Source organism: Colobus angolensis, unplaced genomic scaffold (assembly GCF_000951035.1).
Source record: "Colobus angolensis palliatus isolate OR3802 unplaced genomic scaffold, Cang.pa_1.0 Scaffold301, whole genome shotgun sequence".
NCBI classification, from domain to species: Eukaryota; Metazoa; Chordata; class Mammalia; order Primates; family Cercopithecidae; genus Colobus; species Colobus angolensis.
This window is the reverse complement of record NW_012116278.1, coordinates 3,259,643-3,278,440: the sequence shown is the minus strand read 5'-3', so window position 1 is coordinate 3,278,440 and position 18,798 is coordinate 3,259,643. Positions and strand designations below refer to the sequence as shown.

Here is an 18,798-nt window from a genome sequence, read left to right as displayed (position 1 = left end):
TCCCAAAGTGCTGGGATTACAGGCTTGAGCCACCGCGCCCGGCCTCCACCTAGTTAATTTTTAAACAATTTTTTATAGAGACAGCATCTCGCTACATTGTCCAGGCTGACCTCAAACCCCTGGCTTCAAGAAATTCTCCTGCCTTAGTCTCTCAAAGCACTGGGATCACAGGCTTGAGTCACTGCACCTGCCTCCACCCCAGCCCATTTAATAGGGGAGGAAGTGGGACAGTCCTGAGGATGGGCATTGTCCCTTGGCATCTAGGGGTGGGATGGTGTGTTTCTACTGCCCAGAGCCCAGGAGCTCCCAAGTAGCGTGGAGGTCTGGTGATGGGCCTGACATTTGTCTTACAGGCCAACACCAATACGGACCTGAGGCTGACAGCTGCCAATGGAGCCCTCCTGAGACATCGGGTGCTGCTGGGGGTGACAGACACGGTGGAAGGATGCCAGAGTGTGATTCAGGTGCTGTGTCTCATAGTGACCTCCTCCTGATGGCCCAGTTTTATGTTGGGCTAATGCAGAGCAGTGGCCTCATGTTCTCCCAACCTGCACAGTGTCTGCAGTAGTCTGCTAATGAGATGGCTGTCGGCAGCCCTTTCCTTCCTCCCTGCCCTGGTGTTTCCTCCTCAGGACACCTTCTCTGTTCTGTAACCAGTGGCCTGGAACCTCCACGTGGCAGGGCTGGAAGGGAAGCGCAGATAGCGTCCAAACCTTGCTGCTCACCTGGCATTTATTCAGCAGACAGACAGAGCCTCCTCTGTGCTGTGCCCTCAGTTGGACACTGACGACATTGAGGGGCCCATACAAGGTCCCTGTCCTGGCAGTGGGTGACAGGCATGTAGTGAGACAGTCCACAGTAGCCTCTGTGGCCTTATAGCAAAGGGACAGCCCCCAACAAGGCTGAGAGGCAAGATACACAGAGTCCCTTTGAAGGGCTGCATGGAGCTCACCATGGCTGGGGCTACACCAGAGTGACACAGCGGGGAGAGATGAGGCTGGAGAGGCAGGTCAGATGCTGAAGGCCTTGTCTGCCTGGATTGGTCATTCTCTTTGCCCTGAAGGTTGTGGGGAGATCTCAAAGTGACTAGTATGGAGTCGCAGGGTGGGTCGGAACACAGTTAGGGCAGATCTCCTGATCCTGGCTGAACTCTCCTGTTCCTCCATCCATGCCTGATCTACCCGGTGGAATTGCAAAACCTCCTTGGCACCACATCTGCATTCTCACCAGTCATTGCCCCTTGCCTGGTGGGAGCCCAGGGGTAGGTGTGCACGGGGGACCTGGGAAGAGGCTCCTCACGCACCTGCCTCAGTTACTCCATGAATGTTTATTGAGAGCCTATTATGTACCAGGCGCTGTCCCAGGGATTGAGGCTGCAGCAGAGAACACATGCAGGTCCCTGTGTTTGTGGAGCCTATCACACCCGAGATGGTGTAGGTATAAGATAATCTTGCCTAACATTGGAGTGAAGCAGATGGCATCACAAGATTCTCGGCAGTTCAAGTGTGACATTGTAGACTGGGAGCTCCTGGAATGTGGGGGTCCTTTTTAGCCTCGTTTATCTTCCAATCTCCTTTATCCGTTGATATGCAGAGTGACTTGGCATGTGTTAGATGAATGCGTGGATGGATAGATGACTAAAGAATGGGCCGGGCGCGGTGGCTTACGTCTGTAATCCCAGCACTTTGGGAGGCTGAGGCGGGTGGATTGCCTGAACTCAGGAGTTTGAAACCAGCCTGGGCAACATGGTGAAACCCTGTCTCCACTAAAAATACAAAAAAATTAGCAGGGCATGGCAGCATGCGCCTGTAGTCCCAGCTACTTCAGAGGTTGAGGCAGGAGAATCACTTGAACCCAGGAGGTGGAGGTTGCAGTGAGCCGAGATCGTGCCACTGCACTCCACCCTCCAGCCTGGGCAACAGCAAGACTCTGTCTCAAAAAAAAAAAAAAAGGAATGGACACATCAGCTGGGCACAGTGGCTCACACGTGTAATCCTAGCACTTTGAAAGGCTGAGGCAGGTGGATTGCTTGAATCTAAGAGTCAACACAAGCCTGGGCAACATGGCAAACTGTTTCTGCAAAGAGTACAAAAACTAACTGGGCATAGTGTTGCATGCCTATAGTCCCAGCCACTTGGGAGGCTGAGGTGGGAGAATCACCTGAGCGCAGGAGGTCAAGGCTGCAGTGAGCTGTGATCCTACCACTGTACTCCAGCCTGGGTGCCAGAGTGAGACCCTGTCTCAAAAAAAAAAAAAAAAAAAAGGAATGGACACATGTTTTTAGACAACTGGATTCTCTCAGTTTCAAAATAGTGTCTTGGGATAAGGTGATACACTATCTGGGATGTCCTTCAGATTCCCTGGGGGGTGCAGTGGAGGTGGAGGTATTGGGGATGGGTACCAAGTGAGGATGAAGATGAAACAAGAGTGGTCATGAGGTGACCTAACAGTTGCAGCAGGAGGATGAGTTGCTGTCATCTACTTCTGTATATGCTTGGAAATGTTCGTGGTAAAAAGCTTTAAAGGAATCATTTGAGAAATCCTCCCTTGTGGGTAAGACATTGGGAGACTAGTTGGCAAGAAGGCTGTGACTTTGGGTCTCATGGGTCAGTCATTAAGAGGAAGGAGGTCTGGGAACCAGAGAAGGTGGCCAGTGGATGGGAGTTTGGGACAAGGGCCACCAGTTTCTCCAAGAATTTCAATTAGGATGTGCAGCAGCTGTGGTCTTGACGGGATGTTGTAACATGAGCGTGGAGGATTTTAGCCTGGTTAAGTTTAGCCTGGCTGGCCCCTGGGGTGGAAGGGGAGGCACAGATGGGGTACGGACTTCTCACCCTGCTTCTCTCCCCACAAGCACCCAGGTTGATTACCTCAGACCTGGTTGTGGGCTACAGATGTCAGCTCTGAAGGGTTTCACTCATTTGCATGTTCACACCCCGCCCATTGAGGATGAAGGTGGCCTCAGGTGGACAGGTGATGTCCAGGAGGGTTCAGAGTCTGTCTGGGATGCTCAGCAGCTTGTGGGAAATGGAGCCACAGCCATTTTAAACAGGGTTTAACTTTTTCTCCTTTCCTTTCCTTTCTCTTTCTCTTTCCCTTTCCTTTTTCTTGAGACAGAGTCTTGCTCTGTCACCCAGGATGGAGTGCAGTGGTACAATCTTGGCTTACTGCAACCTCTACCTCCTGGGTTCAAGCGATTCTTGTGCCTCAGGCTCCTGAGTAGCTGGGATTACAGGCGTCCACCACCATACCAGCTATGTTTTTGTATTTTTTGTAGAGATAGGGATTTCACCATGTTGGCCAGGCTGGTCTTGAACTCCTGGCTTCAAGTGATCTGCCTGCCTCGGCCTCCCACAGTGCTGGGATTACAGGTGTGAGCCACTGCATCTGGCCTAGGGTTTGACCTTTTCTAAACTTACACACAAAGCCATTTTTCTACCAACCATGCAAATGAGATGTGGTCGTGGTGTGGAACTCTGGGAGGGAGCCACATGGCACGTTCCTGCCAGACAGCAGGCTAAATAGGACTGTCTCGGGGAGGGAGAGTTCAGGGTTGGGCTGGCTTTGAGCCACAGTGGTCACTGCTGCTTCTCCCTACAGCTTTGGTTTGTCTACTTCGACCTGGAGAACTGTGTGCAGTTTTTGTCTGATCATGTTCAAGAAATGAAGACTAGCCAAGAGGTAAGATATCTTCAGTGAAAAAGCAAAACAAACCAAAAACCAGGAGGCCAAGTTGTATCGATTGCATTATCTTAAGGGTGGGAAAATGTCTAAGAAAAAGTTATTTGGAAGAATACCTACAATCAATCAGTGGTGGTTTTTGCCTCGGGAATTATGGCTGCTTTTCTGCTTCTTTTTAACTCGTTGCTTCTTCCACATTTCCTATGGTGAGCATATATTTCTTTTCTTTTTTTTTTTTTTTTCCGTTTCTGAGACAGAGTTTCACTCAGCTGCCCAGGCTGGAGTGCAGTAGCGCGATCTCGGCTCGCTGCAACCTTCGCCCCCTGGGTTCAAGCGATTCTCCTGCCTCAGCCTCCTGAGTAGCTGGAATTACAGGTGCCTGCCATCACACCTGGCTAATTTCTTGTATTTTTAGTAGAGATGGGGTTTCACCATGTTGGCCAGGCTGGTCTTGAATTGATCTCGGGTGATCCATCTGCCTTGGCCTCCCAAAGTGCTGGGATTACAGGTGTGAGCCACCGTGCCCAGCCATGTATTTCTTTATAATTATAATATTAATAATAAATTTTGGTGGATCCCAAAGTATCATGCATTGAGGCAACTTTTACTTGTTCACAGTGCCTTTCTACCATTTATTAAGAAAACCAGAGGGATCTTGCTCTGCTTCTGCAGTCTCCGGGATGACCTATTACCAGCCTGTGGTCATGGAGCTGGTTGGTGATGCCCAGGTTTGGAGGCCAGGCCTCCTGTCTCTGAAGCCTGGACTCCTTCTCTAGGATCAGCCTTTTCTGAGCCCCGGCTGCAGTGGGTCTTGAAGTCAGAGTTGTAACTTAGCCCTGAATCTGGCTCGTTAGTTCCTATGTGGCCTCAGGCAGGGCCTTTGAGTCTCAGTTTATTCATTTGCAACATATGGATAAAGATACCCACATCCCAGGCTGTTTTGAGCAAGTGAGGGCATGAAAGGAAAGACATTTGTTTATTTGTTTGTTTTGAGGCAGAGTCTTGCTCTGTCACCCAGGCTGGAGTGCAATGGCGCCATCTTGGTTCACTGCAACCTCCGCCTCCTGGGTTCAAGCAATTCTCATGCCTCAGGCTTCCGAGTAGCTGGGTCTACAGGCATGCGCCACCACACCCAGCTAATTTTTGTATTTTTAGTGGAGACGAGGTTTCACAATGTTGGCCAGGCTGGTCTTGAACTCCTAGCCTCAAGTGATCTGCCCGCCTCGGCCTCCCAAAGTGCTGGGATTACAGGTGTGAGCCACTGTGCCTGACCATAAAAGGAAAAATATTTAGAAACTATTAATGACCATCTGTAGGGAATTATGTAATACCACCCATGTGACCAGCTTTTTCTGAGGTCATCGTCTGAGTCTGAGACCTCATCCTCTGCTCTGTCTGCAGCCTGGGGAGGGACTCAGCCTCGCAGATACCACCTGATTTAGGCACTCCTGAGCCCCTTCTCTGTTTCCTTTGCAGTCCTTGCTGAGAAGCAGACTGAGCCAGTTGTGTGTTGTCATGGAGACTGGGGTGAGCCCTGTAACAGCGGAGGGGCCTGAGGACTTGGAGGATGCTCCTCTCCTGCCTGGCAATTCTTGTCCTAACGAGAGGCCACTCATGCAGACTGAGCTTCATCAGCTCGTTCCTGAGGCTGAGCCGGAGGTAACAGGCACTGGGGATAGTTGGGGCCATCCTCCCTCGGGGGAATTTGCATAGAGAAAGTCTATGTGGAGGCTTCCTAGATTCCCTGGGACATGGCTTCTCTCAGTTGGTAGACACTATACAAATCTAGCTCAGAGTTTACAATCTTTTCATTCTTAGCACTTCATCCTAGCACTTAAAAAAATAGTTAAGCATTTTATATTTGTTGGGACTTTTTGTTGCATTATTTAATATCTTGGATATTCTTTTTGATGGTTGCATTGGATGGGTAGTTGCATGTTGATAGATTATAGCTTACTTAACCATGAACATATTGACAAATATTTGGATCTTAGTCAATTAATCAATTATTTATTCATCTCTCCAACCATTCATTCATCTACTTTAATTGCAGTTAGATAGTTGACTCTTCTTTGCATTTTTTTTGTTTTGTTTTGTTTTGAGACAGGGTCTCACTCCTGCCATCCAGGCTGGGGTGCAGTGGTGTGATCACTGCTCACTGTGGCCTCAACTTCCCAGGCTAAAGCAATCCTCCCACCTCAGCCTCCTGAGTAGTTGATACTATAGGCATGTGCCACCATGCCTGGCTAATTTTTTGTATTTTTATTAGAGTCAGGGTTTTGCCATGTTGCCCAGGCTGGTCTCCAACTCTTGGGCTCAAGAGATCTACCTGCCTCGACCTCCCACTTCTTTGCATTTCTGTTGAATTCCAATTCCTCCCGCCCCAGAGTTCTGTTGGGTCCTGCCATCCACGCTGCCTCTTGGCTATGGCTCAGCACTGGCAGGCCAGAAATCTGAAAATGTGGTGTGCAGCTTGTGCTACCTTCTTCTCATCATGAGGACAGACCCACTGTCGGGGAGACCAGCAGTGATGGTGACTTCAGGTGACATTTGAAACTTCAGAAGAGCACTTATATCTTTTTAGCCAAGAGGTTTGGGAATTCAAGGTCCAAACCAGCCCAGACTTTCTTTTTTGTGCTGGTGGGGAGTAGGAAGCCTGCAAGTAGCACTATTTAAAAAAGAAAGTGACAGGATGGTATGGTGGCTTATGCCTGTAATCCCAGCACTTTGGGAGGCTGAGGCGGGAGGATCACTTGAGTCCAGGAGTTCAAGTTGATCCTTCTGCCTCAGCCTCCCAAAGTGCTGGGATTACAGGCATGAACCACCATGCCCGGCCTCTATTAAAATCTTTTATCTTTTTATATTAATTTTTAAATTTTTATTTAGAGGCAGGGTTTTACCATGTTGCCAAGGCTCGTCTTGAACTCCTGAGCTCAAGTGATCCACCCACTTCGGCCTCCCAAAGTGTTAGGATCACAGGTGTGAGCCACCGTGCCCTGCCAAAATATTAAAAAAAAAAAAAAAAGAGAGAGAGAGAGAAATGGTAAAATGTATTAACCTCTTCACTTTATCCTATTGAATTTTTTTTTTTTTTTTAAAGAGAAGAGATTGATAAGGTTATGTACTTTCTTGTGACATGCATCTGTGGGTTTTTGTGCAATAGCCCATTAAATATGGGTCTTTTAAATGATTATTTTCAGATTCATTCCAACCAATGGTAATACAATTTCCTGTCATGAGTATCAAGTGTGTGTACACATGTTTTTAAAGTAGCTGCCCTTATAATTTAGTTAGGGAAAATATAATTGATGCCCAAGTCTCAACCTGTGCCAGATGGTCACATTTCAGTAGGAACCCGTTGTCTGTAAAAGATGGAAAGACCGTGATAATGACCTCTTACATTTTTACGGATTTTTCTCATGCATAAAATTCATTAACATACTCTTCGAGGTATGAATTATTTTCCCTTCTTCCTTGATGGGTGAAATAAGGTTCCAAGAGGTCAGCTGACTTGCCCAAGGTTGCCAGAAAGGGAGAGTGCAGTAAGCCCAGGGCAGAAGCCAGCCCTGCTGATTCTAAGTAGGCCAATATTCTTGCTATAGTTCTTTGCTTCTTACATTATTGATTTTAGAGTAAATTGGCGAGAAGACCAATCTGAGCTAGTGAGTGGTAAACTACTTGAACTATTTTCTAGCACAAAGGATCACTTGAAACAAAAGCTAATCTTATGAACCATGTGGGGTTTCTGCTTTTTTGAGTGATAATGACGGAAAGATATTGATGCCATTTGTGGAGCACTAGGCACTGGGCTCAATGCTTTCTGTCTATTAGTCTCTCCCTTTTTTTTTTTTTTTCCCGAGAGGGAGTTTTGCGCTTTTGCCCAGGCTAGAGTGAAGTGGTGTGATCTCGGCTCACTGCAAACTCCAGCCTTCGGGTTGAAGCAATCCTATTGCTTCCGCCTTCTGAGTAGCTAGGATTACAGACGTCTGCCACGACGGCCAGCTAATTTTTGTATTTTTAGTAGACACGGCATTTCACCATGTTGGCCAGGCTGTTCTCGAACTCTTGACCTCGGGTGATGCACCTGCCTTGGCCTCCCAAAGTGCTGGGATTACATGTGTGAGCCAATGCACCTGGCCTCTGTTAGTCTCTTTAATCCTCACTCTAACTTACAGGGGTCAGTGCTACTATTTTCCTTATTCTACCAATGAAGAAATGGGCTCAATAATGTGAAGTCACAGAGTGGCTGAGTTGAAATTCCCTCTTGGCCTTTTTGACTTTAAAGCCTATCCTTAATTACTAACTCTACAGACATACCTAGTGTAACCCACACCTTATTTCATTACATTCAGAGTGGACACAAGTATTGTGAAAGAGCTTCAATACCATGCTTAAGGAATTTAAGCATTTCCCCTGAGATCCCATCTTCTATACCAGTGAATGGATCTTTACAGACCAACCGTGTTAATAAGAATGTGCAGTAAGGCTTAGCACAGTGGCTCACACCTGTAATCCCAACACTGTAGGGAGGCCAAGGCAGGAGCCCAGGAGTTCAAGACCAGCCTGAGCAACATAGTAAGATCCTATGTCTTTTTTTTTTGAAACGGAGTTTTGCTCTTTTCGCCCAGGCTGGAGTGCAATGGCGCGATCTTGGCTCACTGTAACCTCTGCTTTCTGGGTTCAAGTGATTCTCCTGCCTCAACCTCCCAAGCAGCTGGGATTACAGGCATGTGCCAGCATGCCCGGCTAAATTTTTTTTGTAGTTTTAGTAGATATGGGGTTTCACCATGTTGACCAGGCTGGTCTTAAACTCCTGGACCTCAAGTGATCTGCCCGCCTTGGCCTCTCAAAATGCTGGGATTACAGGCATGAGCCACTGTACCCGGCTGTGCTGTGTCTTTAAAAAAGAAAAAAAAAGTATATTAAATGCAATTTTAAAATTCTTTTTTACTTAAAATTTTTTTATTGTGGCAAATATACATAATATAAAATTTACCATCTTAACCATTTTAAGTATATGGGTCAGCAGCATCAGGTACATTTACATTGTTGTGCAACCATCACCATCAGCCATCTGCAGAATATTTTCATCTTCCCAAATTGAAGCTCTGTGCCCTTTAAACACTAACTTCCCCTTCCCTTCTTCCTCCCTCCCCTCAACCCCTAGAAACCACCATTTTATTTTCTCTCCTTGTGAACTGATTACTCTAGGTGCCTCGTATTAGTGGAATCATATAGTACTTGTCCTTTTGTGATAAACCTAATTTTGATAAGCAATCTCTTTTTTCCCTTTTTAATGTTTTTCTTTCTTTTTTTTCTTTTACTGTCAGTGATCATATTTAAATGTAAGCAATTTCTTTTAATATGTTAGGAGTACTTGTGTAAACAAATCTACAAGGTACCTTGTATGAATTAAAGAATTCTGCTGTAATGGGAATATTCCTCTCCCCACCTCCACATTTAACTAGTAATTTTCTTCAAGTGAGTCACTTTGGTCTCACGTACTTGACAGACTCATAGACATTTGAAAGTGGAAAAAGAATGTATTTGGCTGGCTAGGTTTACTTTCTTTTTATATTTTTAAAATATATTTTTAATTTTAATTTTATTTTTGTAGAGACAGTCTTACTCTGTTGCCCAGGCTGGTCTCAAACTCCTGACCTCAAGTGATCTTCTTACCTCGGCCTCCCAAAGTGCTGGGATTACAGGTGTGAACAACCATGCTCGGCCAACTAGGCTTAAAAAATTAGATAATTAGAAATTAGGTAATTTCTCTAGGGCTTTGAGGTTGCATATTTTTTTTGTGCGTATTATTATTGCCATTCAGCAATTAGTTACCCACCTTGGCAATGAGGACACTGAAGCTGCAGGAGCCCCACAGGCCATGAATTGCAGAGCTGGGCTTCTGGACCAGGCTGACATCTTCTGAGAGTCCCAGGTGCTGACCTGGCCTGGTTCTTCCTAGTGAGCATCACTCCTGGGTCCAGGGGCAAGAAAGCAGTGTGGCCTTCCCCTGGTGCCTAAGCCGTTTTTCCTCAAGGGACTCCCCTGTGGTATTCAATCTGCTTCCCTGCCTCTTCTAGGAAATGGCCCGCCAGCTGCTGGCAGTGTTTGGCGGCTACTACATCCGGCTTCTAGTGACCTCCCAGCTCCCTCAGGCAATGGGGACACGACACACGAACTCTCCGAGAATTCCATGCCCCTGTCAGCTCATAGAAGCCTACGTCCTGGGCACAGGGTGCTGCCCGTTCCTGGCCAGGTGACCTAGGGATGAAGGTACTCATGTTCCTCCAAGACTGAGCAGTCGGGAAGGCTTCAGGAGCCCAAGATGGCCAATGGGGAGCCCCAGGTGAGGAGAGAAGCATCCAGGGGCACTCCAGAGGGGCCCGTGATGTCAGCCACTGGGGTGTTGTACTCACTCCAGGGCCCAGCACACAAATCTCATGCTGTTTGACATCTCATGCTGACCCCCTGGCCTTTGCGGGAGCTGATGGTTACAGAACTAGTCCCACCAAAGCTACTCTTTCTGCTGCTTAGAACTGTGGACACGTATGGAAGGACTGGACCCCCATCGCTTTCATTGTCCAGAGAGCCCAGGAGACATGAAGATGACCAGACAGGGCAAATTATGTGTCCAAAACTTGGCCTCAGATGATGTTTCCATTTCCAACCCCTTCATGCCAGATGGGGAAACTGAGGCTCAGAGAGGATACTGCTCTCTGTGGCATTGCCTTGAACCCCTAAAATTATCAGACTGCCTTTTTCCAATATAAAGAAAAAATGTTTTCAGAATTCTCTCAATTTTTTATGTTTTTCTCCCCCATATTTTGTGAAAAGCAGTGGTACGTGTACATGTTGTCTACCAGTACACAGTCTACAGAAGACAGAGACAGAAGAAAGAGATCAAGGGCAGATAACTGTTGATAGGAATATTTGAGAAAGATTGATCCTGTTTGACTTGAGGACTGACTTTGTTCACAGGCATGCACGCTTGTGGTGGTGGTTTTATATTACAGATGTAGAACAATGATTATGTTTCCCGACACAAACACTGTCCTGGAATGAAGTGTGATCAGCCGCTTGTGGAATTCTGTGAAGAGCTCAGAGGCTTCCAAGTGATCTGCTCCTGAACACGTTTGAAGACCTATTGTTTCATCGACCCAAGTCCAAATGCCCTGACCTGGCATCTGAAGGATCCCCAGCCCCCAAGACCTAGGCTTCATCTGTGATTTTGGCTTCATCTCCCGCAAAACCCCTTTATGAGTTAAAGCTCTTTCCTGGACTGACATACCTATTCCTCTCCATTTGTTGGACTCCTATTCATGCTTCAAAGTCCAGCTTTCTTAAGCCCTTCTTTAGGAAGCCTTCCCACACAGCCAACCCTGCTGCTCTCTGCCTTCTTTAAATTCTTGATACAGCTGCTGCCTGTTCTGATGTTTTATGGTATTGATTTTGTTTTCCTGTGTATATGCCAGTTTTTCTAACTAGACTGTAAACTCCTTAAGGACAGAGACTACATCTTATACTTTTTGTGCATGACCTGGACCGCTAAGGAAAAAAAAAATCCAGTGGATTGATTGCTTTGCCATCCCCACAGCAGCTTTTGCAGATTGCTGTCCAAACTCACTTGAATGATGACATTGCTATGGACCTGGGTTCTGGACCTGATCTGCCACTTCAAGCTGTGTCATTTTTGGCAAGTTGCTTTCTTTGCCTGGTCCTCAGTTTGCCCATCTATATAATGGGTGGATTGGATGATTTTTTTTTTTTTTTCTTTGTAATTGAGACAGAGTCTTGCACCGTCACCCAGGCTGGAGTGCAGTGGCACGATCTTGGCTTACTGCAAACTCTGTCGCCTGGGTTCAAGTGATTCCCATGCCTCAGCCTCCTAAGTAGCTGGAACTACAGGTGTGCACCACTACGCCTGGATACTTTTTTTGTATTTTTAGTAGAGATGGGGTTTTGCCATGTTAACCAGGCTGGTCTTTAACTCCTGACCTCAGGTGATCCGCCAGCCTCGGCCTCCCAAAGTGCTGGGATTACAGATGTGAGGCACCACAACCGGCCTGGATGATTTTTAAGGGCCCTTCTAGGTCCAAAGTTCTGGGAATTTCTAGCTTATTCTGCCCCTTCATAGCTCTTGACCTGTCTTTATCCAGATGCAGAAACATCTGGCAACCCCACATGGCTGAGATGACCTGGGCCTAGGATGCCCTTGGACAGAAGACTGGCCTACCTAGCAGACCTGGAATTTTCTTCCTGATCTGCTGCTTCCAAGTTGTGTGACCTTGGCTAAGTCACTTAACCGTTCTGATTGTCATTTCGCTTTTTAATAAAGTGGATCTGGAGAACAAGAAGTGTAATAAGCACGTGGCTCACCACTCAAGAGATGAGTCTGACCATTCACTTTCTGTGTGCCAGAGAAGAGAGACCATGGGTATAGACCAGCCCCTGGAAAGGCTGCTTTAGTCAAGGCTGAGAGCAGCTTTGCTCAAGGAAATTATTCACAGAGGTGACCACTATCTTTCTGACCTGGCACAGAGGAAATGTTGGCTGTGAATATGACCAATAGAAAGAAGCCCGTATTTCTCATTCAGTCCTAGAATCCTGGTAAGTAAATAACAGAGAATAAAAATGTGTTTGTAAATGACAAAGCAGCAGTTTTTCAATTTTAAGGTCTACTTAAGAGCCTTTGATGTGTGTTTCTTTTCCTGCCTTTTCCTTTCTTTAGAATGGATGATGGTCTCACCTAGTGGGTAGGGCTTTCAGGGTATGCCCACAATGTACATTTCTCTGCATCGGTGCCTCAGTTTCCTCATTTATAAAATCTCTATGATCTCTGTCTCACCTACTTTACAGGGTTGCTGTGAAGATCACATACTACACACAAGAATGCTCATCAGTTTTTAAATTTTATTTAATTTTTATTTATGTTTTTTAAATGTAATTTTTTCAGAGAGATAGGGTCTTGTTGCCCAGCCTAGTCTTGAACTCCTGATCTCAAGTGATCCTCCTGCCTTGGCCTCCCATGGTGCTGGTATTACAGGTGTGAACTACCATGCCCAGCCAGCTCCTAAGTCTTAAGGCTCTGTGTTAGTGATAGTTGTGGCCATGGTGGAGGCAGTGCAATGTCTTCGAGTGAGAGTGAAGGCGATAACTCATTGCACGGATTCTAGAGTTCCGTTTATTCTAATTCAAGTTCTTCCACTTAAGAACAATGTTCTTCCTCTCATTGAATCTCATTCCTCATCTATAGGATGGGGATAAGAGCATGTACCTGGCAGGTTGTTGTAAGGATTAAATAATGATGTAAAAAAATGTCAAGTGCTTGCAACTTTGAATTCCAAACTTGAGTGAAAGCTCAATAAATTGTTGCTTAAAAAAATTTTTGTCATGTATATTGTAGATACCTGATGTATATTTTTGTTGATGTAGCAGGTCATTAACAGTTAAGGCTATTCAGTCTGCCTCAGACCTCACCTATTTCAGTGCCAATGGGTATATTTATGTCAATAAAGATTTTAGTCAAATCTCTGGAATTCAGCATCCAGAGATAACATAGCAAGGAGATAAAGAGCAAGCCGTTGATTTTGGGCCAGATACTCACTCTTTCTGTACTTCCTGTACCTAATTTCCTCATCTATTAAGGGGGGAGTGTGATAATAAGGGGGATTAATGGAAGTGATTGATGTGAAGCACAAAGCCTGGGCTCAGTCAGTGGGGGGCATTTCTTCTGCAGCTGCTGGCTGCTATTGGCTTCTAGTTTATGTTATCCTATGTTATCTTATAGTTGAGTGTTTTTACATTTAGGTCTGTAATTCATTTTGAGTTAGTTTTTCTGAAGGATGTAAGGTCTGTATCTGGATTAATTTTTTGCATATTGTTCCAGCACCATTTGTTGAAAAGACTCTCTTTGCTCCATTGTATTGCCTTTGCTTTTTTTTTTTTTCCCAAGGATCAGTTGACTATACTTATGTTGGTCTGTTTCTGGGCTCTCTATTTGTTCCATTGATCTATGTGTCTGTTCTTTCCCAAAAACACACTGTCTTGATTACTATAGCTTTATAGTAAGTCTTGAAATTGGGTAGTGTGATTCCTCCAACCTTGTTCTTCTCTCTCAATGTTGATTTGGCTATTGTGTGTCTTATGCCTTTCCATGTAAACTTTAGAATCAGTTTGTCGATATCCACAAAACAACTCACTGTTTATTTTGATTGGGATGGCATCAAATCCATAGATCAAGTGGCAAGAACTGACATTTTCACAATATTGATTTCTGTCCACAAACATAGAATCTATCTTTATTTATTTAGCTGTTCTTTGATTTCTTTTATCAGTTTTATCGGGTTTTTTCCCTTTTCCTACAGTTTTTTTTTTGGTAGTTTTTCTTATAGATCTTGTACATATTTTATTAGATTTATAAGATTTATACCTAAATACCTTATTTTTGGGGGTGCTAATAAAATAGTATTGTGTGTTTAGTTTAAAATTTCATTTGTTCATTGCTCATATATGGGAAAGTGATTGACTTTTATCTATTCACATTGTATCTTGCAACCTTGCTATAACCTCTCATTAGTTTTAGGAGTTTTTTGTTGATTCTTTTGTTGATGAGATAATCATCTCAGAACCTGTAAACAAAGACAGTTTTATTTCTTCCTTCCTCATCTGTATATCTGCATACTTTTTATTTCCTTTTCTTGTCCTATTTCATTGGCTTGGACTTCCAGTATGATGTTGAAGAGTAGTGGTAAGAGGGAACATTCTTGCCTTGTTTATGATTGTAGTGGGAGTTTCTAGTGTCTCACTACTTTTTTTTTTTTTTTTTGAGACAGAGTCTTGCTCTGTTGCCCAGGCTGGAGTACAGTGGCGCAATCCCGGGTTCAAGCGATTTTCCTGCCTCAGCCTCCCGAGTAGCTGGGATTATAGATTTGCACCACCATACCTGACTAATTTTTATACATTTTTTTTTTCTTTAGTAGAGACGGGGTTTCTTCATGTTGGCCAGCCTCGTCTCAAACTCCTGACCTCAGGTGATCTGTCCTCCTTGGCCTCCCAAAGTGCTGGGATTACAGGCGTAAGCCACCATGCCTGGCCTTCACTATTAAATATAATGTTAGCTCTGGACTTTTTGGTAGGTTTTTTTTGTTTTGTTTTGTTTTGTTTTTGAGACAGAGTCTTGCTCCATCACCAGGCTGGAGTGCAGTGGCCCGATCTCACCTCGCTGCAACCTCTACTTCCTGGTTCAAGCAATTCTGCTTCAGCCTCCCAGTAGCTAGGACTACAGGCATGTGCCACCACACCCAGCTAATTGTTTTGTGTTTTTAGTAGAGATCAGGTTTCACCATGTTGGCCAGGATGGTCTTGACCACTTGACCCTGTGATCCGCCCGCCTTGGCCTCCCAAAGTGCTGGGGATTACAGGCATGAGCCACCATGCCCAGCCCTAGTAGGTTTTTTGATTGTTTTGTTGTTTTGAGACAGGGTCTCACTCTGTCACCCAGGCTGGAGTGCAGTAGCACCATCACAGCTTACTGCAGCCTTGATCTCCGGAGCTCAAGCAATCCTCCTGAGTAGCTGGGTCTATACCATACCTGACCAATTTTTTTTTTTGAAATGGGATCTCACTCTGTCACCCAGGTTGGAGTGGAGTGGTGGGATTTTGGCTCACTGCAACCTCTGCCTCCCAGGCTCAAGTGATCCTCTCACCTCAGCCTCCTAAGTAGCTGGGACCACAGGCATGCATTGCCATGCCTGGCTAATTTTAGTATTTTTGGTAGAGACAGGGTTCTGTCATGTTGGTGTTGCTCAGTTTGGTCTTGAACTCTTAGTTCAGGTGATTCACCCACCTTGGCCTCCCAAAGTGCTGAGATTACAGGCGTGAGCCATCATGCCTGGCCTGGGCCACCACACCCAGACATAATTTTTTAGTTTTTTGTAGAGATGGGGTCTCATTTTGTTGCCTAGGCTGGTCTTGAACTCCTGGAGTTGATCCTCCCACCTCAGCCTTCCAGAGTGTTGAGATTTCAGGCCTGAGCCACCATGCCCAGATGAGATATTCTTTAACAAGTTGAGAAAGTTTCCTCTCTATTCCTTGCTTACTGAGAGGAAATTAGCTTTCTTTTGAATAGTCATTGCATAGTATATCTTTGTTCATCCTTTTACTTTTGACCTCCACCTTCTTACATTTAAGGTTTCACCCTTGTAGGCATGTGAGATTTACTTTTTTGAAATTAAGATTTTTTAAATTCAGAGTATTTTTTTTTTTTTTTTTTTTAGATGGAGTCTTGCTCTGTCGCCCAGGCTGGAGTGCAGTGGCCAGATCTCAGCTCACTGCAAGCTCCGCCTCCCAGGTTTATGCCATTCTCCTGCCTCAGCCTCCGGAGTAGCTGGGACTACAGGTGGCCGCCACCTCGCCCGGCTAGTTTTTTGTATTTTTAGTAGAGACGGGGTTTCACCATGTTAGCCAGGATGGTCTCGATCTCCTGACCTCGTGATCCGCCCGTCTCGGCCTCCCAAAGTGCTGGGATTACAGGCTTGAGCCACCGTGCCCGGCAAATTCAGAGTATTTACTACACTATGTCTAATGTGTTTACTGATAGGCTTGGGTTTGAATGTACCATCTTACTAATAAGTCTTTCTACTGGTTTTCTCTTACTGTGTTCTTTTCTTTTTTCTGTCTTTTTTCCTTCTTTTGGATTAAGGTTGTTTGTTCTGGGTAATTTCTCCTTTATTAGCATATGAAGTATACTTTTCTTTTAGTTCTTACCCTAGATTTAACAAGCATCCTTGAGTTACTGAAGTGTATTATAAGTGGTCACTTCTACCATTTTCTGGACAACCCAACAACTACACAATTCTTTTTTTTTTTTGAGACAGAGTCTCCCTCTGTGGCCCAGGCTAGAGTGCAGTGGCACAATCTTGGCTCACTGCAACCTCCTGCCTCCCAGGTTCAAGCGATTCTCCCGCCTCAGCCTCCTGAGTAGCTGGAATTACAAGTGTGCACCACTACACCCTGACAATTTTTGTATTTTTAGTAGAGACAGAGTTTCACCATGTTGTCCAGGCTGGTCTTGATCTCCTGATCTCAAGTGATCCACCTGTCTCAGCCTCCCAAAGTGCTGGGATTACAGGTGAGAGCTACCGTGCCTGGTCCCAACAACTATACAGTTCTTTTACCTTTCTACCTGTTGTGGTAGTCTTGTCATGGATTTTAGTTTTCTCTGTATGTTAAGACACAACAGACGTTCTTATTAATGCTTTTTATAGTCAATATTCATTTAGATTTATTCACATGTTACTTTTTATTACTCTTTGTTATTTCTTTTTTATTACCCTTTGTTCCTTTCTGTATTTCCGTGCACCTATTTTGGATCCTTCTTCTCCTGGAACTAACTTTAGAATTTTTCTTCAATATAGTATCATATTTAGTATAGTATATTTAGAAATACCTTTAGTGTTTTCCTTTCAGTACGGATCTTGTGATGATTTCAATTTTTGTTTGCTGAGAAGTCTGTATTTTGTTTTTGTTTTTGGAAGATATTTTTGGTAAGTAAGGAATTCTAGGTTAGTGCAGTTATTTTCTTTTCACCTTTTGAAAATGTCTTTGGTTTCTATTGTTTCTGTTGAGAAGTCATCTGTCAGCCCCATTGTTGCTCTTAACATTTTCTATGAGTTTTAGCAGTTATATTCTGATGTGCCTAGCTGTAGCTTTTAAAGTATTTTTCCTGCTTGTGCATGTTCACAGCACATCTTGAATCTGTGACATGATATCTTTCATCACGGCATTCACCCTCTTCTCTCATCTTGTTCAGGACTCTAATGATAAGTGTCAGACCTTTTCACTATATCTCTAAGACCCTTCTTGGTATTTTTCCATTCTTTTGGCTCTTTGTGATTCAGTCTGGATATTTTCTACTGACTAGTCTTCTCCATTAATCTTGCCTTCATTTGTGTTTAATCCTATCAATTGAGTTTTGTTTGTTAACCCTGTATTTCATTTAAAAGTCAATCCAGTTTCTAACTTTTTTTTTTAAGAGGTAGGGTCTTGCTCTGTTGCCCAGGCTGGAGTGCAGTAGCACAATCACAGGTCACTGCAGCCTTAAACTCCTAGGACTTAAGACTCCCAAGTAGCTAGGACGATAGGCAGGTGCCACCATGCCTGGCCAATTTTTAAATTTTTTGTAGAGATGGGGTTTTGCTGTGTTGCTCAGGCTGATCTCGAACTTCTGGCCTCAAGTAATCCTCCTGCCTCTGCCTCCTAAAGCACTGGGATTACAGGTGTGAGCCACCATGCCCAGCCTGAGTTTTTAATTTCATCTATCATAATGTTCAGTTCTACAATTTTATTTTTTAAAAAATAGTTTCCAGTTCTCAAATGAAATTACCAATCTTGTCATCTATTCTCCTTTCTCCTCAATATTTAATTGCACTGCCCTTTTTTTTTTTTTTTTTTTTTGAGACAGAGTCTCGCTCTATCACCCAGGCTGGAGTACAGTGGCGTGATCTTGGCTCATTGCAAGCTCCACCTCCCGGGCTCACGCCATTCTCCTGCCTCAGCCTCCCGAGTAGCCGGGACTACAGGTGCCTGCCACCACGCCTGGCTAATGTTTTTTTTGCATTTTTAGTAGAGACGAGGTTTCACCATGTTAGCCAGAATGGTCTTGATCTCCTGACCTCGTGATCCACCCGCCTTGGCCTCCCAAAGTGCTGGGATTACAGGTGTGAGCCACCATGCCTGGCTAATTGTACTGCTTTTAAAGTTCATGTCTGCAAACTCTAATATCTGTTTTTCTTTTCTTTTGCTCTTCAGTCAGTTGATCTTATTTTTTGATATTCATGGTAATTTTTCATTAAATACTAGATATTTTGAAAAATGAAATATCAAAGGAGATATACAAGGCTCTGGATCTTCCCTCAGACAGGATTTACTTTTACCTCTGGGAAAAGTAGGCTTGAGATAAACTTGACCCTGGGCTTTGTAAGAGCTGGTCTAGTTGTGATTAAACCTTACTCTCAGGTTGTAGCCCTTCAGGAGTTTTAGCTAAAAATGTGTGTGTGTGTGTGTATATATACACATATATGTGTATATATTAATATAATATATATGAATATGATA

At 44.5% G+C, this 18,798-nt stretch overlaps 1 protein-coding gene across 2 annotated transcripts in view; it reads left to right on the top strand.

Moving 5' to 3' along the window:
• LOC105517537 (chromosome unknown open reading frame, human C9orf91) overlaps positions 1-13,066 on the top strand; it is a 31,565-nt gene extending 18,499 nt beyond the window's left edge. For both annotated transcript variants that reach the window (XM_011950084.1, XM_011950085.1), the window contains exons 5-8: positions 354-464; positions 3,601-3,681; positions 5,158-5,340; positions 9,765-13,066. In XM_011950084.1, the coding sequence (XP_011805474.1) occupies positions 354-464; positions 3,601-3,681; positions 5,158-5,340; positions 9,765-9,944 (555 nt within the window). In that variant the 3' untranslated portion in view covers positions 9,945-13,066. The remainder of the gene's footprint in view (positions 1-353; positions 465-3,600; positions 3,682-5,157; positions 5,341-9,764) is intronic.
• Positions 13,067-18,798: the final 5,732 nt, after the last annotated feature.